The following is a 16,862-nucleotide window of genomic DNA, read 5'->3' on the forward strand; positions in this document are numbered from 1 at the left end:
GTCAAGATAAAGTTGAATGCAACATTGAATCAATGGTTTAAAGAGAAATGCTAATGCAGAACAAAAGATGCTTTTCCCACCCACTTATCCAATGGAAGTCCCACTAAAGCCATAAATGCCAAGTTAAGCTGCTGTTTAAGATAAAGCTTTACAAGCTAATGAAGTGGAAAAGGGGGGACCTGTGAAACTGTCAATGGGGGGGAAGGGGGGGAGGGTCAGATTATCTACCTTTTACATGTTAGTGTAGACCTTCCTCCCCACGGGATCTGGGCCTTGTCCACTCCGACGTTGTCCAGAGCTGGTGCCGGCTGCTGGTTATAAAGTGCCATTCATTACTTCAGGAAACTACTTCCTCAATCTTCGCCATAGGGTACATCAGCTCAGGACCTCGCTACCATGTTGGGAGGCAGTTGAAGACTAGGCAGTTGACACCCTGGGCTGGAGAGCTGTAGCAGCCGAAAGAGTATTTACCACCTGCAAATACAATTAAAGGGTTAATATAGGACAAGAACAAAAAATGCAGTAAATTTAGGAATATTTGCAGAATTAATGCAGGACAAAATTTATGAGAATTTCTTAAATACCTTTAAAAGAGGATTTTAAAGTATTTTTAACAAGTTTTCAACTGGGCAGCAGAAAGCAATGTTTTTAATAGTTAAAATACCAGTACTGTACTTTGGTATGGTAATAAAGTCAATTACAGTACAAAATTTTTCTACAGTAGGAAAGCAACAATTATGGAAATTATGTTTAGACCTAATTTTTAAAGCATATACAATTTAACTATAATTACATAATAGTATACCACGAATGATAATTTAACATTAATCAAATCTAGGGATACCACCACTATGCTCATAATATTGGAGCACTGTCTCCCATCTATATTTCTCCTAAGAAATTAGGAAAGGAAGCAGAAACCTATTCCCACTTCCTTCCCCTTTTTCAAGGGGAACAAGGCTTTAAAATTACAGGCTGTATGCCTGTAATTCAAGAATACTGTACACGATAGCATAAGCAGCCTCATAGCTAAGTGGGTAGAGCACAGATCCAAACAAGGGGCCAGCCTACAAAATGTAGACTGCTAACAATAAGTAGCCCATGCAGCACCACTTATTTATGAAGATTAAGCCACCCAAGAGTTGGCATGGACATTAATAGCCAAGCATAGAATACAATTAATTTAATCAGTAGCCTATAAACTGCATGCCAGTCCTGCTCAAAGTTAAATACTCACAGGCAGTGGTGCCAGCCAACATTGGCAGAAGCCATACCCAATACTAACATTTCACTGCAAATTGTCTTTCACCCTTTGCTCTACACCCATATTTTTCACAGGATTTGACAAGTAGAGGCAAGACATTTTATAAAACAATGTAGATTTTAGTGCCTAACATGGCAAGGGAGCATGTTATCTGCAGACAATTACCCTACTTAGTCATTTAGAGTAGAGTAATAAACTTGGAGGACAAGAGGAACAGGAAATTAAATTTTTGAAAGAGCTGCTGTAAGCTAGATTACCAAGATTAAAGTTTTGGTATGGTGAGGCAACACCTATTTAACTCTTCAGTCAACAGCATAGTTACATTATCAACTTCGGCTTTCAATGAATTGCATTATATAAATTTTCTGGTTAATAGCCATATTGGCTTGTGATTAAAACTTTAGGTCTAAGCAGGTTAGAACAAGAATAAAGCTAACTGCAGAAGGGCTGTTCGCCCATACAAGGCAGTTCCTTATATCCTTCCAATCTCGTATTGAAGATTTAACCTACAGTTTAAAATCTAGGCATCCCACTTGCACAACGTGACGCAGTAACTGGTTCCACCAAACAAACCTATTACCAAACAATGTTCACCCAGGTCTTTCCTAAAGCTGAAGTATCAATTATACCCTTTGTATCGAGTTATATCTTGTGTATACCCTCAATACCCCATTGATATTCCCTTTGTTAGGACCATTTGTCCACTTTCATACTTATCGTGTCACCAATTCTTTACCTTTTTAGAGGCAGGCATTTAAGCCTTTTCGATCTTTCTTTAAATAGGTTTCCAATTTGCAGGATTAACTTTTGTCATCCTATGTTGGATGCGTTCCATTTTATAGCCATGATCCCATTTGCCTAATGAACATTTATGCATTTTTATCACCATAACTGATCCATTTTGTAATACCCGTAAACACCATCTAGCTCATATGTACCATTATTACCTAGCCTCAAAACCTAACATTTGTCTGCATTAAACTGCATCTGGCAATCTTTACCATTTCAAAACTCTTTAGATACTACTCAAGTGATGGCAAGCATTTATTTCTTTTCCCATTTTTTTTTATTTTGCAATTCTGCAATTATTCCTGCTCAAATCTTCAACCGAGGTCCCAGAAGAGCCTTGATGCACTACTTTCAACAGTCCCTTTACCATTTATACTAACCATTATACTAACCGTGGTGTAGTGGTAAGACACTCGCCTGGCGTTCCGCGAGCGCTATGTCATGGGTTCGTATCCTGGCCGGGGAGGATTTACTGGGCGCAATTCCTTAACTGTAGCCTCTGTTTAACGCAACAGTAAAATGTGTACTTGGATGAAAAAACGATTCTTCGCGGCAGGGGATCGTATTCCAGGGACCATAGGATTAAGGACTTGCCCGAAACGCTACGCGTACTAGTGGCTGTACAAGAATGTAACAACTCTTGTATATATCTCAAAAAAAAAAAAAAAAAAAAAAAAAAAAAAAAAAAAAACTTATACTAGCCATGCCCTAAACTTTATACAACACTCCCAATATTGAGTGCTCCTTTTATTCAATTTTTCCATGTGGCACTATCAAAAAACCTTTGCTAAAGTCAAGGTACACATCACAAACGTTATCACTGTTGCCTCAACTATGCAAGTGTTAAATCAAAGTGATTTGTAAAACTAAGCAATTCATGTATCAAGTTAAGTTTTACCCAAGCTAAATCTATATTTACAAATATTTGTATTAAAGTAACTTTACCACAATAGATTTAAGCCAATTGCCATAACTTGACAAGGTAATTTACTTGTAATTACACAATTTATCCCCCCTCCACCTTTATATCACTATCGATACCCATCAAATCTCAAAACACCCTTAAATTGGTTATTAGCACAAATGACTATTACAAAACCGCGCTTAAATACACAGAGACTCGTAACTTACTGGCTGGTCAGCCACACCCGGACACATCCTCCCCCAACACAGTTCAAACAGTTACTACTGACCTCCGCCTGCAACAAGCCACACATCACTTACGGTGTCCAGAAACATATATAGACTAGCAACTGACCATAACACATATTGATCATAGCGTAACGCGGGGTTAATATGTAGTGCTGCTGTCAAAACATAGATGGCGCACACCCTAATGGTCATGCCAATGGATATGCCTCTGTAACCCTTACTTGTGTAAAGGAGGAAATGTATATGTTTATCTCTCAGAATGTTCGGTAATACGTTTATTGCTTGTGATGTGTTTATATGTATGTATTAACACGATGTACTGAACGGGGTGAGAATAGCTTGAGCTACCTCATCCCTTTGTGTGTGTATTTTACCTCAATAAACTGATTTCAATTTCAATTTCTGTAACCCTTTCCACTACCGCCCACAAGATGGGTATGGGGGATACATTTTATTTTAAATATATACAAGAGTTGTTACATTCTTGTACAGCCACTAGTACGCTTAGCGTTTCGGGCAAGTCATTAATCCTGGAATAATGTAAGACTTACTCGTAAGTAGATCCTATTACATAATAAATTAAGTAGATCATATTACATAATAAATAAACTAAACTAAACCACTTGTCAGGTCATTCTGCACTTTAAAATCCATACAGAATATATAATAAATTTGTCATTGTGAACTGCCTAAGTTTGGGAAGATTGTAGACGTTGCCATTTGTCAGTCCAATTGGGACTTAGTTTTAGTGAAGACAAGTGATAGTTCATTCACTTGTGATATTGATGGCTATCTTGAGATGATTTCTGGGCTTAGTGTCAAGTAAGGCCCCTTACAACTAGAGAGATTGTTATACACAAATCACTGTGCAGTTGATACTTTTGTTTTTAATAAATCTTAAATGTTTTGTCGCTATTTATGCAACATAGTTATAAATATGCATTCTAATAGTAAACAGCACCTATTAAATGTGCGAGTTTATTTCTCCTTGCCCGAAACGCTATACGTACGTTTTTTAGGTATTGTATGTACTAGCTCTATCTATAAATCCAACATTATGTTTGTAAATCAACTATGTATGTATTTTCCTGAGTAAAATTTACTTTATTAGTTAGATTAACGTTTGCTGCCAGATCACAGTGTGATCTGCCAGCAAACACACTCCAGCCAATAATATGTTTGGGATAAGTCGCTCCACATTGTCGCTTAGATCGTCGACTTTCTATATAGTCACCTGGTATATTTGTCAAATTTAATTATAAACTAAATTTTTTCCGTATTTTTTCTTAATGTTCTATATTCAGCATCAACATTATAGTGGATAATATATTTCTTCATTACTTGCGTAATCCTAGGGACTGTAAGTAGATTCTATTTTCCAGTAGTGTTTCATCACCCTGTATAAACATGTTTATTGTCCATAAATACAGTTCATATAATACGGCTGAGAGCTATATATATATATATATATATATATATATATATATATATATATATATATATATATATATATACAACTGTATTTCATTTGTTAATGCATTATATTTCTTGAATATATCATGAAATAAACATCGTAATATAATTGTAATTTACATCAGGATATTGCTGGATAGGATAATGGAGTGAATTACGTGAACAATTTGTCAGTTATAACCGAGTTCCATACCCAACCCGGCTCGGGCTTTTCACTGGACTTGTTCACATATTGTTATAGATTCAGCTACTCGGAACAAGTTCCAAGTAGCACGGGCTACGGTGAGCCCGTAACATACCTAGCACAGGAGCGGGGCAAGTAGCACGGGCTATGGTGAGCCCGTAGTGGACTTATCTGGCACCGGAGCGGGGCTGTGCTTGCTACTCACACTTTTCAGACATTTAAGAAGAGCAAGTGACGTGGTCAAGGATGAGGTGGAACGTGCCCAAAAGTGTGGTCCGGGTCAGTGTGTTTGGCTCGATGGTGGGAGGTGTCATATTGTTCAAGTGAGTGTATTGTGCTGGAGATGCTGCCTCTGGGGGCTTGTTTTGGCCTCCTTTATTATTATTTTTTGGTGATATATACAAGAGTTGCTACATTCTTATACAGCCATTAGTATGCGTAGTGTTTCGGGCAAGTCCTTAATCCTACGTTTCCTGGAATATGACCCCCACGAAGAATCGTTTTTACAACCAAGTACCCATTTTACTGCCGAGTTAAACAGAGGCTATAGTTAAGGATTTGCGTCCAGTAAATCCTCACCGGCCAGGATATGAACCCAGGGCAAAGCGCTCGCTGCACGCCAGACAAGCGTCTTACCACTATGCCACGGAGACTGCAGGAGCAGGAAAGTTTCCCCATTAGAGATGAAGACTGGGAGAATGTTTTTGTAATTTATATACGAGAAGGTACATTGGGTTTATGGGGGTACAGATCATTGAAGTTTTAAATTCTTGTAAAGGCAGTAGCACGCATAGTGTTCCCCCGTTTGGGGCTTAGATTAGGGAGGTCCCTCTTTGAGCAACAATCTTAGACTTGGAAGGGAGGGGTTATGAGTGGGTTATGGGGAAGGGGTTCCTCCTTAGAAGTTACTTTTTTAGGCTCTTAGAGTAGAGAGGGGGTTGTGTTCTTGACTGATTGTGCAAAATAAGATAGTCTGCTTTCAATGGGCCAGTAGGATTTGTCATTTTATGTTGCTAGTAAGCTGTTAAGCCTTAAATAATAATTTCTGTGTTGGTATGGATTTATGAATGTACAGTCGGATTGGTTTTAGACTCGCAGTAGAGAATTCTGGGTTCGAATCGCAGGCGGGACAGAAATATTTGGCCACATTTCTTATCACCTAATGCCCAGGTTCACGTAGCAGTAAATAGGAGTTAGTTAGCTTGTTGTGGGGTTGTATTCTTGGAAGGGTCTGTAGTTACTTTGATACAAGGGCAGCGTGTACATATACACTGTTTCCCATCTCCCCAGACATAATGAATTATCATTATTAAAAGGTGCATAAATCTTAAGTACTAGACTAGGAATAAATTTAATTCTTGGCCATTTTACTTTTAGATTTGCTCAAAATCCTATGCATTTTTGTGACTTGAGTGTAATTATTGTCATGTGTAAATGTAAAGTTATCTATTTTACCTGTGCTACAATAGCTAATTGTAAATACTAAAAGTACTACTGTATTATGTGTTGTTGAAAAGTAGGTCATCTAGGAAAACTTTCTCCATGACATTGATTTCATTAATTTGTCTGTGAATGTCGTGTCCTTGGCCATAGCATCAAACCTTACTTTTAATCAATGTCATGATTTATTAAAAGATAAATATGAATGAAATATGGAGTAAAGTGAAATTGTAGTAATTAAATTGATTTAAATTGCAGGGAATTTCTTGGAGGCAGTAAATATAATGGAACAGAGAGCCTACAGGGGAAGACGGTCATCATTACAGGAGCAAACACTGGTATTGGGAGAGAGACTGCCTTGGAGATGGCCATGCGGCGAGCCAGAGTCATTATGGCATGCAGGGACATGAAGAAGTGTCAAGAGGTTGGATGAAGGAATTGAAATACTATGACTTGCTTAAAGAATGGGTTAGAAATGGATTTGCTGTCTAATAAATAATTGATTTGAAACATCTGATATACTGAATCTATAAAGGTTTTTGTTGTGAATTGCAAACTTGGTTTCCAAGATCTCAGATATTTCTGTTTTTTTTTTTTAGGCAAGGAAAGATATTGCGCTGGCTTCTCGAAATAAATACATATTTTGCCAGGAGTGTGACTTAGCCTCACAAGAATCAATCAGGAACTTTGCAAAGAGGGTGAATGAGAGTAAGTAGCAAGTAAAATTGTGAGATGTAGTTATCTATATAATGTACCATGTATGTACAGTAATGACGTTAGTGTAAAAAAGATGAGAACGTCACTTGCGTTCTGCCTTCCCAGCTGATGGTTTTGTAATAAACCATCTTCTCACTTGTTGAAAGTATGTACTTTACTTTGCTTTCTTGTGTTATTCAACCCCTTTGTTTTGTTTTCTTGAATGTGTGGCATTTTGTTCATGAAGTTGCAGGTTTAAAAACTTGTGTATAGTTTGGATTCTGTAACAATTTTATACATAGTGATCATATTGCCTCTTTTTCCTTCTATCTTCTAGCATTTTCATGTTTAATGCCTTCAGCCTCTTGGCTCATGTTCTCAAGTTATGGGAGGCATGTAGAAGGATGCATTTGCATATTTTGTTGAATTTGTTTGTGATTCACGAGTTATGGGCACGACACCACTGCTGAGTGTTCTAATTTTAGTCTGAAGAATTGACTAGTTTTGTAATATTTCTCTATGCCTATATTTAAATGGAGTTATGAAGTTTGCTAGTGTAGCATAGGCTCCTCTCAAAATGCCTTTTGTATGGTACTGTGGTGAGTACTGTATTTACTATACAGAACTACTACTAGATATCTGGTGTCAGGTTGTTTCAGTCTGGGTACTGTATATACAGTTGGCCGAACCTTCCTTGGCAATATTTCTTTGACTGTCGTAGAAATTATGTAGATTTGTTACGTATGACCTTCCCATTCAAAATCAAAACTGTTGTGCATTATTATATCATTCTTTTTCAAATACAGTACTCAATTTGCTTTTAATAATAGTTTTCTAGGCCTTTTAATACCATGCTTAGCAATGATTTAGGTGTATAGTTGGTTTTCCCAGTATCCCCATTTCAAAAAGATGACCTGTTTGTAAAGATAATCTGTATTGGGCCACTAACCTTAAATGCACATTTCTTGAGTACTGAAAGTGAGACAACATCTGTTGACTGCATTATTTCAAGCAGTCTATCTGGAATTTGTAATGTTTTAGATTTTGTGCCTCGGTTCCAAATTACTAATTAATGAATTCCCACCCTCCCTCTCTCTCTTGTCTTTGTGATGTCTTGTGCCACAGGCAAACTCTTCTATCTTGCCTTCTCTCCATGTTATGTGGTCGTGTGGAATTGTTAGATGGGATGTGTGACTTATTTATATGCAGAGTGCTTGTGGGTGTATGACATTTTAGGCTCCCAGGGACTTATGGGCAGGGGCGGGGGGGAGAGTTTTTCTTTCCCTTTTCGGTTTCGTCTCCTTCCTGATTATGATTGCTGGTTGTTGCCCCAGTTCAGAGTTTTGGTTTAGAAGTGCACACAAATATTTAGTTCTATTACCTCCACCACTCTAATAGTGTTAGTATATCAAGTAATTGGTAAATGGTTACAATCTAGGATGCATACATGTACTGTACTATTATATGCACGTGTGTTGATGTTTACTGCAGTGTAGTATATACATTATTAATTATTACAGAAGAGGAACGCATTGATATATTAATCAACAATGCTGGAGTGATGCGATGTAAAAAGTCTTTCACCAAAGAAGGTATTGAGCTGCAACTCGGGACGAATCATATTGGACACTTCCTTCTTACAAATCTTCTTCTTGACAAGATCAAGGTACATCAGAAAAATAGTTTACTTGTTTATTAAATATATGTGCAACTCCTTCCCAAATGGTTTGTTAAATAGAGAATTGTTTATCAGGAAAAGAATAATGATGTACTGTACTTGGCAAGAGTGTTGTTCTTTGTAATTATAATCAAAAGTTACCTTATTGTCGGTACTCTCCGAGTGGTCAATAGTGTCGGCCTTGCTTCATGCTGGGTTGGCATTCATTGGCCGATGGTCCAAAAGGTTGGGCACTGTTGTTTAACCGTATCTTCGAACCCCAGCTCCTTGACCTTGTATCCCTTGTAAGTGTTATACAGTAAAGTCAAAGTGCCTGAGCACTTTCTCCACATAATTATTGGATCCACCTAAGAAAGGCTATATTAAAAGATTTGCTATAATTTGGCAAATTATATTTGTTGTTAAAATTAATATCTCTTCCTTCTATTATTGTTTATTTCCCAGATCATGCTTCCTCACATTATTCAAGGTCTGTAAATGTTATTGACTTAGTTGTCTGGCTTGTTTGTTGGTTTTCAGAAATACCCATGGTAGCGGTACATAGCAGTGGCGTGGGTCAGTGATTGCATACCATCTCGGAGTTCTGTCCACAATGAGACAGTTTAGTCTTGTCGGCTGTTCCTTCATCACCTCTTTGAAGTGTAGAAAAATCTATGTAGCCAACAGCCTATGTCATGGACATATTTGTTTGACTTTGTATTATTTAATACTATAGTGTAGAGTGACAGGGTTAGGCAAGGAATCTTTGGGCCTAGATACACTCTTTACCTTCCCAGTTCATGGCAGGTATGGTAAATAAACCTTGTGATATGTAACACTCTTGAGGGCAAAGTGTAGATGGGTCTCATGACTCGATGACATTACAATGTCATTGCAACGACATTTTGCAATGGGAGCCAGAAGCATATTTATGCTGGAATATGCAGTTTACTGTAGTTTAAGTAGAATGAGGTTTGAATGGTGGTCAGGAGCAGTTTCATTGTGGGTATTTCTTGTTTGTATAAAGGAGTAGCCTGTTCTGGTTTGTGCATGATTTACATTTGGTTCTTTTAGTTTGAATGTATATGTGTGGGAGTAGGAAAATAAATAGCTTGGATAATCTTGACTTAATTTTGTGAAAATGTTTAAGGGTGATATTGTAATGCTCCCAATCATTCCCTGCATGGACAGGTTTCTTGTGTTTGGAGGAAGTTTTGTAATTTTATAGTATGAGAGTAGGTTGGCGCACATGGGGTCAAGTGAAATGGCACTGTGTGATTGGCTAATATGGTGACTAGAGTTTCTACAAGTGATATTGCTGTGAATCTGTAATGCTTAAGTTTGTGAAAAAGTTTCTCTATCTTGTTTGTTTCAATAGTGAATAGTGTCTAATGACTAGCAAACCAACGTGTCAATCTTTAATGAAACTGGGTACTGTATTACAATATAATGTAGAGTACAGTATTGTACTGTAAATCCTATTTGGTTGGAAAATAGACAAGCTGTCAGTTTTTTATTTGTGGGTTTTTGTTAGATTTAGACATGACTTTGAGAAAATAATTTACAAACTGAATGCACGTTTATATCTCAGTGTAAAGTGTGTTTTGAGTACTATATTACACTATACTACCAATTGATATGGTGAATAATAAATCGATATTTATTTGTAGGCTTCAGCACCAAGTCGTATTGTAAATGTGTCGAGTGTTGCACACGAGCGTGGAATTATAAACTTCAGTGACCTGAACAGCGATAAAACGTATGATGAAGGAGAAGCATATGCTCAGAGCAAGCTAGCCAATATCTTGTTCACCAAAGAACTGGCAGAAAGATTAGAAGGTAAGAAATCAAAAGGGAAGGTAGTAGACCATGCTAGAACGAATGAATACAAAAACCTGCACATTAAAAAAGTGAAGATATTATGATATTCTGAACCATTGTAAGTCCTTCCCATGGTGCAGTGAGGGATTTAACGAGTAACTTGTTTATTGCAATATAGCAGAATATTTGTTTCATATTACAGTATATTTTTTTTAGGTTCAAAATACTGTAATGTAATATTTAATATTGAATTCCAGGAAGTGGAGTGACATGTAATGCTGTTCATCCTGGGATTGTTTTTACTGAATTAGGAAGGCATATGAGTATAAACAATAGCTGGACAGCCAAAATATTCCTTTACCCGCTACTGTGGCTGTTTCTGAAGACGCCTCGCCAGGGAGCCCAGACAACCATATATGTCTCGCTGAACTCTGAGCTGGAAGGAGTTTCTGGAAAGTACTTTAGGTGAGTGAGAAATGTTCATTTTGCACATTAGTAAAGTCCGCATCGTTGGTGAATGGGAGTGATTTACTGGTAAAACAGAACCGATTTAACAAAAAGTGAGCTATAAAATTGAACCCAAAAGAATAGGAAAGTCTTAACATAAAACTGTTCATTTGTGCACATATTCGTGTATATGAAATCCCCAAATACTTTGTCTAGTGTGGCTTTGTCTAGTACATTGTCGCGGCTGCTGTAGATGTGTGTAATCAACCAATCAATCAACCAACATGTGTGTGGAGCTCTGGTTCATGCCTTTTGAATGGTTACATAAGAATTGGTAGCCCATTTATGAATGTGAATGTTTTTACACAGTGGAATATAGCACTGATGTTTGCAATATTGTACCGAGACTGGGGCTTTTCTGTCTCTCTTCACGTTTGAGACACGGGTACTTGATTTAGTTTATAGAAAATTATCTTTAGTAGTTGAGCACGGATTTCTGGCCATGTTTATTATTCTTGTGGTGTTTTCAGAGTTTTTCCCTATTCTGGGCACTCCACAATAGGGTGTGTTGTTTGGGAACTTGACATTTCAGGATCATTTTGAACAAAAGGCATAACTTTGGTGTCGTGTAATGCATTTCCACTAACCGCAGTCTTAGATGTATCATACTGTGGCCGGTGTTGGATCTGTATGTCGGATTGTTCCCCTGTTCATTGGATGTGGTTTTTAATGATGCGATTTCTGTTTGGGAGCAGTTGCATTGTTCCAGGGATTTGGAGTAGATGGGTGATGTGCTTTGTTGTTATCAGTGCTCCTTTGCACTTTGTGTTATAGGTGGCATGGAGGATGTACTATATTAGAGACCCCAGCGAGTGTTTCCCATGACTTGTTCTGGGAACATTTGGTTGGTGTCGGAATAATAAGTTTTGCTTGTGTTTACATTATGTCTTGGGTTTAAAGTGATTTGATATCTTGAGGCTTTTCTTTCAGTCTTGTTTGTGGCTGGGGGATGCATTTGGATTATTATTATTAAAGAAAAAAGTTGTGGTGATTTTGGTGCTGAAATTTTGAGCCCTTTTCCAGGCCAGGCTATGTCCTGAGGTGGGGAAGAGTTTATAGGAGGGGTATTGGGTTAGGTAAGGAAACCAGTGTTTCAAGATTTTGTATCTGTTCCCTTGGTGTTGACCCACCACCTTGATTGTATGGATTTAGTAATAAGGTTTGGGAAGTTTGTTGTTAGTGTTTGTGGGTTTGTGTGTTTACTGAGATGGATGGTTTGATCCCAAGTGGTTGGATATTTTGTTTCCTATCCAATGTTGTTGTTGTTGTGTTGATTTAGGGGCGACGACGATCGTGGGATCGGATGCGCCACGGCCTATCCAATGTTATTGTGTCAGTGGAAATGTTTTGGCTTTTTGGTCTCTTGTGTTGTGGTAGTATTTTGTCACAACATTTTTGTAGTTGAGGTGATGGTTAAATTATTGGTGTTTGTGTATTACTATTGTTGTGGGCATCTCAGGCTGGAAGCATAATCTTGTATTGGGTTTTATTGTTTGTTTGGTTCTGCACTAGCGTTCAGGAGTGGCTTTGCATCACCCATCTTTGGTTATGTTATGACCTTGTGTTCCCTATGTGGTTTGTTGCATTTGGGGGTTATGGAGATGACTGTTTTGGTAGTGTTGTCGGAGGCCTTACATCACAGGTCTTTCTTTGCCTTTATCTTGGGAGTGGTAAATTCTAAGTCACTTTAGGTGCTTGGTAAATTGCTGCACTTTTTGACTACCTTGCTGCCTCCCTAAGTGTTTGGACATTCTAGTGTTTTTATCACTGTCAAATAGTTCGAAGCTTTGTGTGGGCATGTTACCCAATTAGCTGCAATTGGAGGGGCAAGTGTGCTCCCACCTTGTTAGCAGGAGCACTTCCAGCACTGTAATTGCTTATCCTTGGTTTTTCAGGGGTGTTTTGCAATTGTGTAGGTGGGAGGGGTTATCTTGAGATGATTTCGGGGCTTTTAGTGTCCCCGCGGCCCGGTCCTCGACCAGGCCTCCACCCCCAGGAAGCAGCCCGTGACAGCTGACTAACACCCAGGTACACCCAGGTAACAGGGGCATTCAGGGTGAAAGAAACTTTGCCCGTTTGTTTCTGCCTCGTGCGGGAATCGAACCCGCGCCACAGAATTACGAGTCCTGCGCGCTATCCACCAGGCTACGAGGCCCGTATGAAATGAAAGGGTTGTAATGGGTTTTGCCAGGGCATTCTTTAATGTGCTGTCTGAGAATAGTGTTAGTTATAACAAGCTTAGAGAGTTTTGGAAAAGATAAATATTGTTGAAATCATAATCATGGACAGATAGTTATAAAATAAAATATTTGTTAAAAAGCCATTAATTATTTGTTCAATGATTATAGGACTAATTTTAAAATGCACGCCATTAGATTGCGAACATTTTGATACCAAAAGGAATGAGGTAGCACGAAAATTGAGGTGGGAAATGTTAAAAAGAGCACACACACATTAGTGGGGGGTGCATGGTGGATTATAGGGAACTGAATATTGGCTATTAAGTTGTTTATAATAGTAAATGTTGTTTCCTTTACAGTAACCAAGTTGAAGGCAAAGTGTCAGAGGGTGCACAGGATAAAGTTGCAGCCAAGAGACTTTGGGCTGTGAGTGAGCATTGGACTGGATTAACGTGAGGTGTAGGTTTCATATAAGACAATATCATGAAGTATGTCAAGTGTTGAATATAGTTACAGAATTTGGAGTAAATAAGATGGTTTGGCAAGATTAGTACAGAAATAATGTGTAATGCCCGTATTTGTGTGTAGCATATAGTGCTGATGACAGTTTCTTTGGTGAGTTGTATATACTTTATTCACTGTGTGTGTATTTTTAGCTGTGCAGCATTGTGAATAGGCAAGAATGGATTTTAGTGTATGAAGCTGTAATATTTATGGAGAATGAATTACAAATGTAATGGCAGACATTTTATTTATACCACACTGGAGTACAGACAAGCTTAGTCATACATAATCACGATATAAAAAAAGAAACAGACCTTACAATAAGAGACGAGCCGGGGACGGACACAATGACCAATACTGCAAGTCTATCTTAATGCTACCATACTGGGTGTCTATAATGAAATTGTTTCTTACAAAAGAAGCTATTAGTAAATTACATGTCAAATGAACAGATAATGTTCTGAAAGTATATGGTAAATAAAGGCAAAAATAAATTAGTCACTTTATGAGAGAGGTTATAAAACCAATAAATATAATGTTGCAGTTGGTGTGTACGTCAGGATATTGTAGGAAATGGTGTAAAATCATGTATTTGTGTTAAAGCACTAAATATGGAATATATGTAGCACAGCCTCCAGTTAGTAAATTACGATCAGATCCAAATATATATACAACGTTTTAGGAAGCGAGAGGCATGTTTGATGATACATGTGTGTCCGTCCTCCTCTGAACCATGTGGTTCACAATAGACCTTTGCCAAAAAGGTCATGTGCAAAAAAAATTTTGCAAGCCATACAGGAAATTCATTGATGGCACTTGAGCATTAGTTAATGAATGTATTGATTGAAATATTGTTTTAGTGAGGATGTTAAAAAAAAAAAAAAGGAGATAATTAAATTTGAACCTTTTTATGTAGTGTATAGTGCTACCAGAAAGTCTACATTAGGTTTCATTTGATATATATTATTGAAGCACAGTGCCATTTCAGAATTTGTTACTCGCTTGTCACATTTGATGCAAGAAACTCTAGGCGAGTTGTAGAGGAAGATGAGGAGATTGGTTTAGTGAACCATAACATTGGTTTGGTCCAGATAAGTTTGTTTTGTAATACATGTCTGTCTTACAAGCATCACAGGTGGTTATCATGTTTATGTTCTGTGTTGATCCTCTTGACCCACTATACATGTGAGTCACATTATACACAAATGTCATTCATGAGTTGTACAGTTTGGTTAAATAATAGTGAAAGATAATCGATAAATGTGTATGAAGAAATAGTGTAGCATATAGACTGGAAAGTGTAAATGGTTACTTATGGTAGTGTAATGATTTAGTCAATAAATAGAATGTTCCATAATTGAAAGATAGTTAATGGTTTGCTTAAAACAATGCCATATTAATGAATATGAATAACGCTTCATTATACTATGGAATTTAACATTATATAATTAAGCGGTAGCATTTTCAATAAGGTAACAAGTGGTAGTTGTAATCATGGGTTTGAAAAGAAATATTAGACTACTAGTGAGTTGATATTAATGACTCATACAGTTGATGTAGAATAAAGTACCTTGTACATAAGGCTATGATTTGCACAACAAATAGAGGGAGAGAAACCTTTCACGCATACTGCACAATGGAATTGTAAAAAATATGTTCAATTGAGGACTGAACCATTTTGGTGTCTGTAATATATAGTAGTACTGTATTATCGTGTATGTTTACAGTAGACCAGGTAAAACCGTAATTGCGGTGTGTTTTGTAGGTCCTACACACGTCTGTATCCATGTAAGCACTTTTAGTTATAGTAGATATAAAAGTTCGTCAGCAGTTGATTGCAATAGCACAGTATGTGTGTTATAGATTACCGAATTGAGGGATTTTAAAGGTGTTCAAATAGACAAGTTCGACTTCATTCGAAAGAGCTTGAATATGGTTTAGAATTGTATTGGATGGTCAAATCCACAAGGGCCGTGACGAGGATTCGAACCTGCGTCCGGGAGCATCCCAGACACTGCCTTAATCGACTGAGCTACAACAGTGCTCAGGCAGTGTCTGGGATGCTCCCGGACGCAGGTTCGAATCCTCGTCACGGCCCCTGTGGATTTGTTCATTTGATGCATCACGTTAGTGTGATCTCTGTGTGTCTATTGGATGGTGTTTCATAGGACTAAAAAATGAACATATTTTAGAGGCATTACTGATGCCTGGACCATTATCAAGTTATTTTGGCGTGTGACTATTGTGTGATGTTGGTACCAATGCAGTTTGAGCTAATTGTTTTAAGGTTGACTGTGGCATGTATTAAATATAATATATTTACCCCATTTGTTCTAACCTACAATGTTCATTGATGTTAGATATGACATTAATACCACTGGAATGGCATGTTTAAAAGGCCGCATTAATAATTGATGCCGACATGCCTCAAATAAGCCCCAATGCAATATTATAGAAACATCTATATCATGGTATGATCGAGAAATGAAATATAAGACAATATTATTTCTATAAACGAAATGTGTTCTATATAACAATGTATAGATGCTTGTATTATGTATAAATTGGAATTATATAGAAAATCACGTTATATAATAAAGAATTCAATACTAATATAATAGAAGTCTATATATGTATATATAATATAGAAATCAATAATATAATAGATTCCTATATAATATAGAAATCAATATTCATATAATAGAATTCTATATATAATATAGAAATCAATACTAATATAATAGAAATCTATATTATATAGATTTCTATCTATTTCTATCTTTCTTTTTCTAAAAAAAAAAATAAAAAAAATAAAAAAAAAATATAGAAATCAATACTAATAGATTTCTATATAATATAGAAATGAATACTAATATAATAGATTTCTATATAATATAGAAATCAATACTAATAATAAAATTCTATTATATTATTATAATAGAATTTTATTAGATTAGTATTGATTTCTATATTATATATATATAGAATTCTATTATATTAATATAAATCAATACTAATATAATAGATTAATAAATAATATAGAAATCTATATTAATATAATAGCATTCTATATATATAATTTCTATATTATATGGAATTCTATTATCTAATATATTAGTACATATATATTATATATAATATAGAAATCAATATATATATATATATATATATATATATATATATATATATATATAT

The 16,862-nt window shown here is 36.6% G+C and overlaps 1 protein-coding gene across 2 annotated transcripts; it reads left to right on the top strand.

The window, feature by feature from the left end:
* Positions 1 to 4,847: 4,847 nt before the first annotated feature.
* Positions 4,848 to 13,901, top strand: LOC123771458 (retinol dehydrogenase 13). 2 transcript variants are annotated; one of them, XM_045764003.2, is made up of 7 exons: positions 4,848 to 5,185; positions 6,561 to 6,726; positions 6,902 to 7,010; positions 8,519 to 8,664; positions 10,326 to 10,494; positions 10,734 to 10,941; positions 13,523 to 13,901. In XM_045764003.2, exons 1-7 carry the CDS (start codon positions 5,109 to 5,111, stop codon positions 13,617 to 13,619), a joined length of 972 nt encoding a protein of 323 aa, XP_045619959.2. In that variant the 5' UTR covers positions 4,848 to 5,108; the 3' UTR covers positions 13,620 to 13,901. The 2 variants fall into 2 exon arrangements, with proteins under 2 accessions (XP_045619959.2, XP_045619960.2); XM_045764004.2 differs by lacking the exon at positions 4,848 to 5,185 and having other exon boundaries at positions 6,566 to 6,770; positions 13,523 to 13,772.
* The last annotated feature ends 2,961 nt before the right edge of the window (positions 13,902 to 16,862 follow it).

Source organism: Procambarus clarkii, chromosome 76, assembly GCF_040958095.1.
Source record: "Procambarus clarkii isolate CNS0578487 chromosome 76, FALCON_Pclarkii_2.0, whole genome shotgun sequence".
Classification (NCBI taxonomy): domain Eukaryota; kingdom Metazoa; phylum Arthropoda; class Malacostraca; order Decapoda; family Cambaridae; genus Procambarus; species Procambarus clarkii.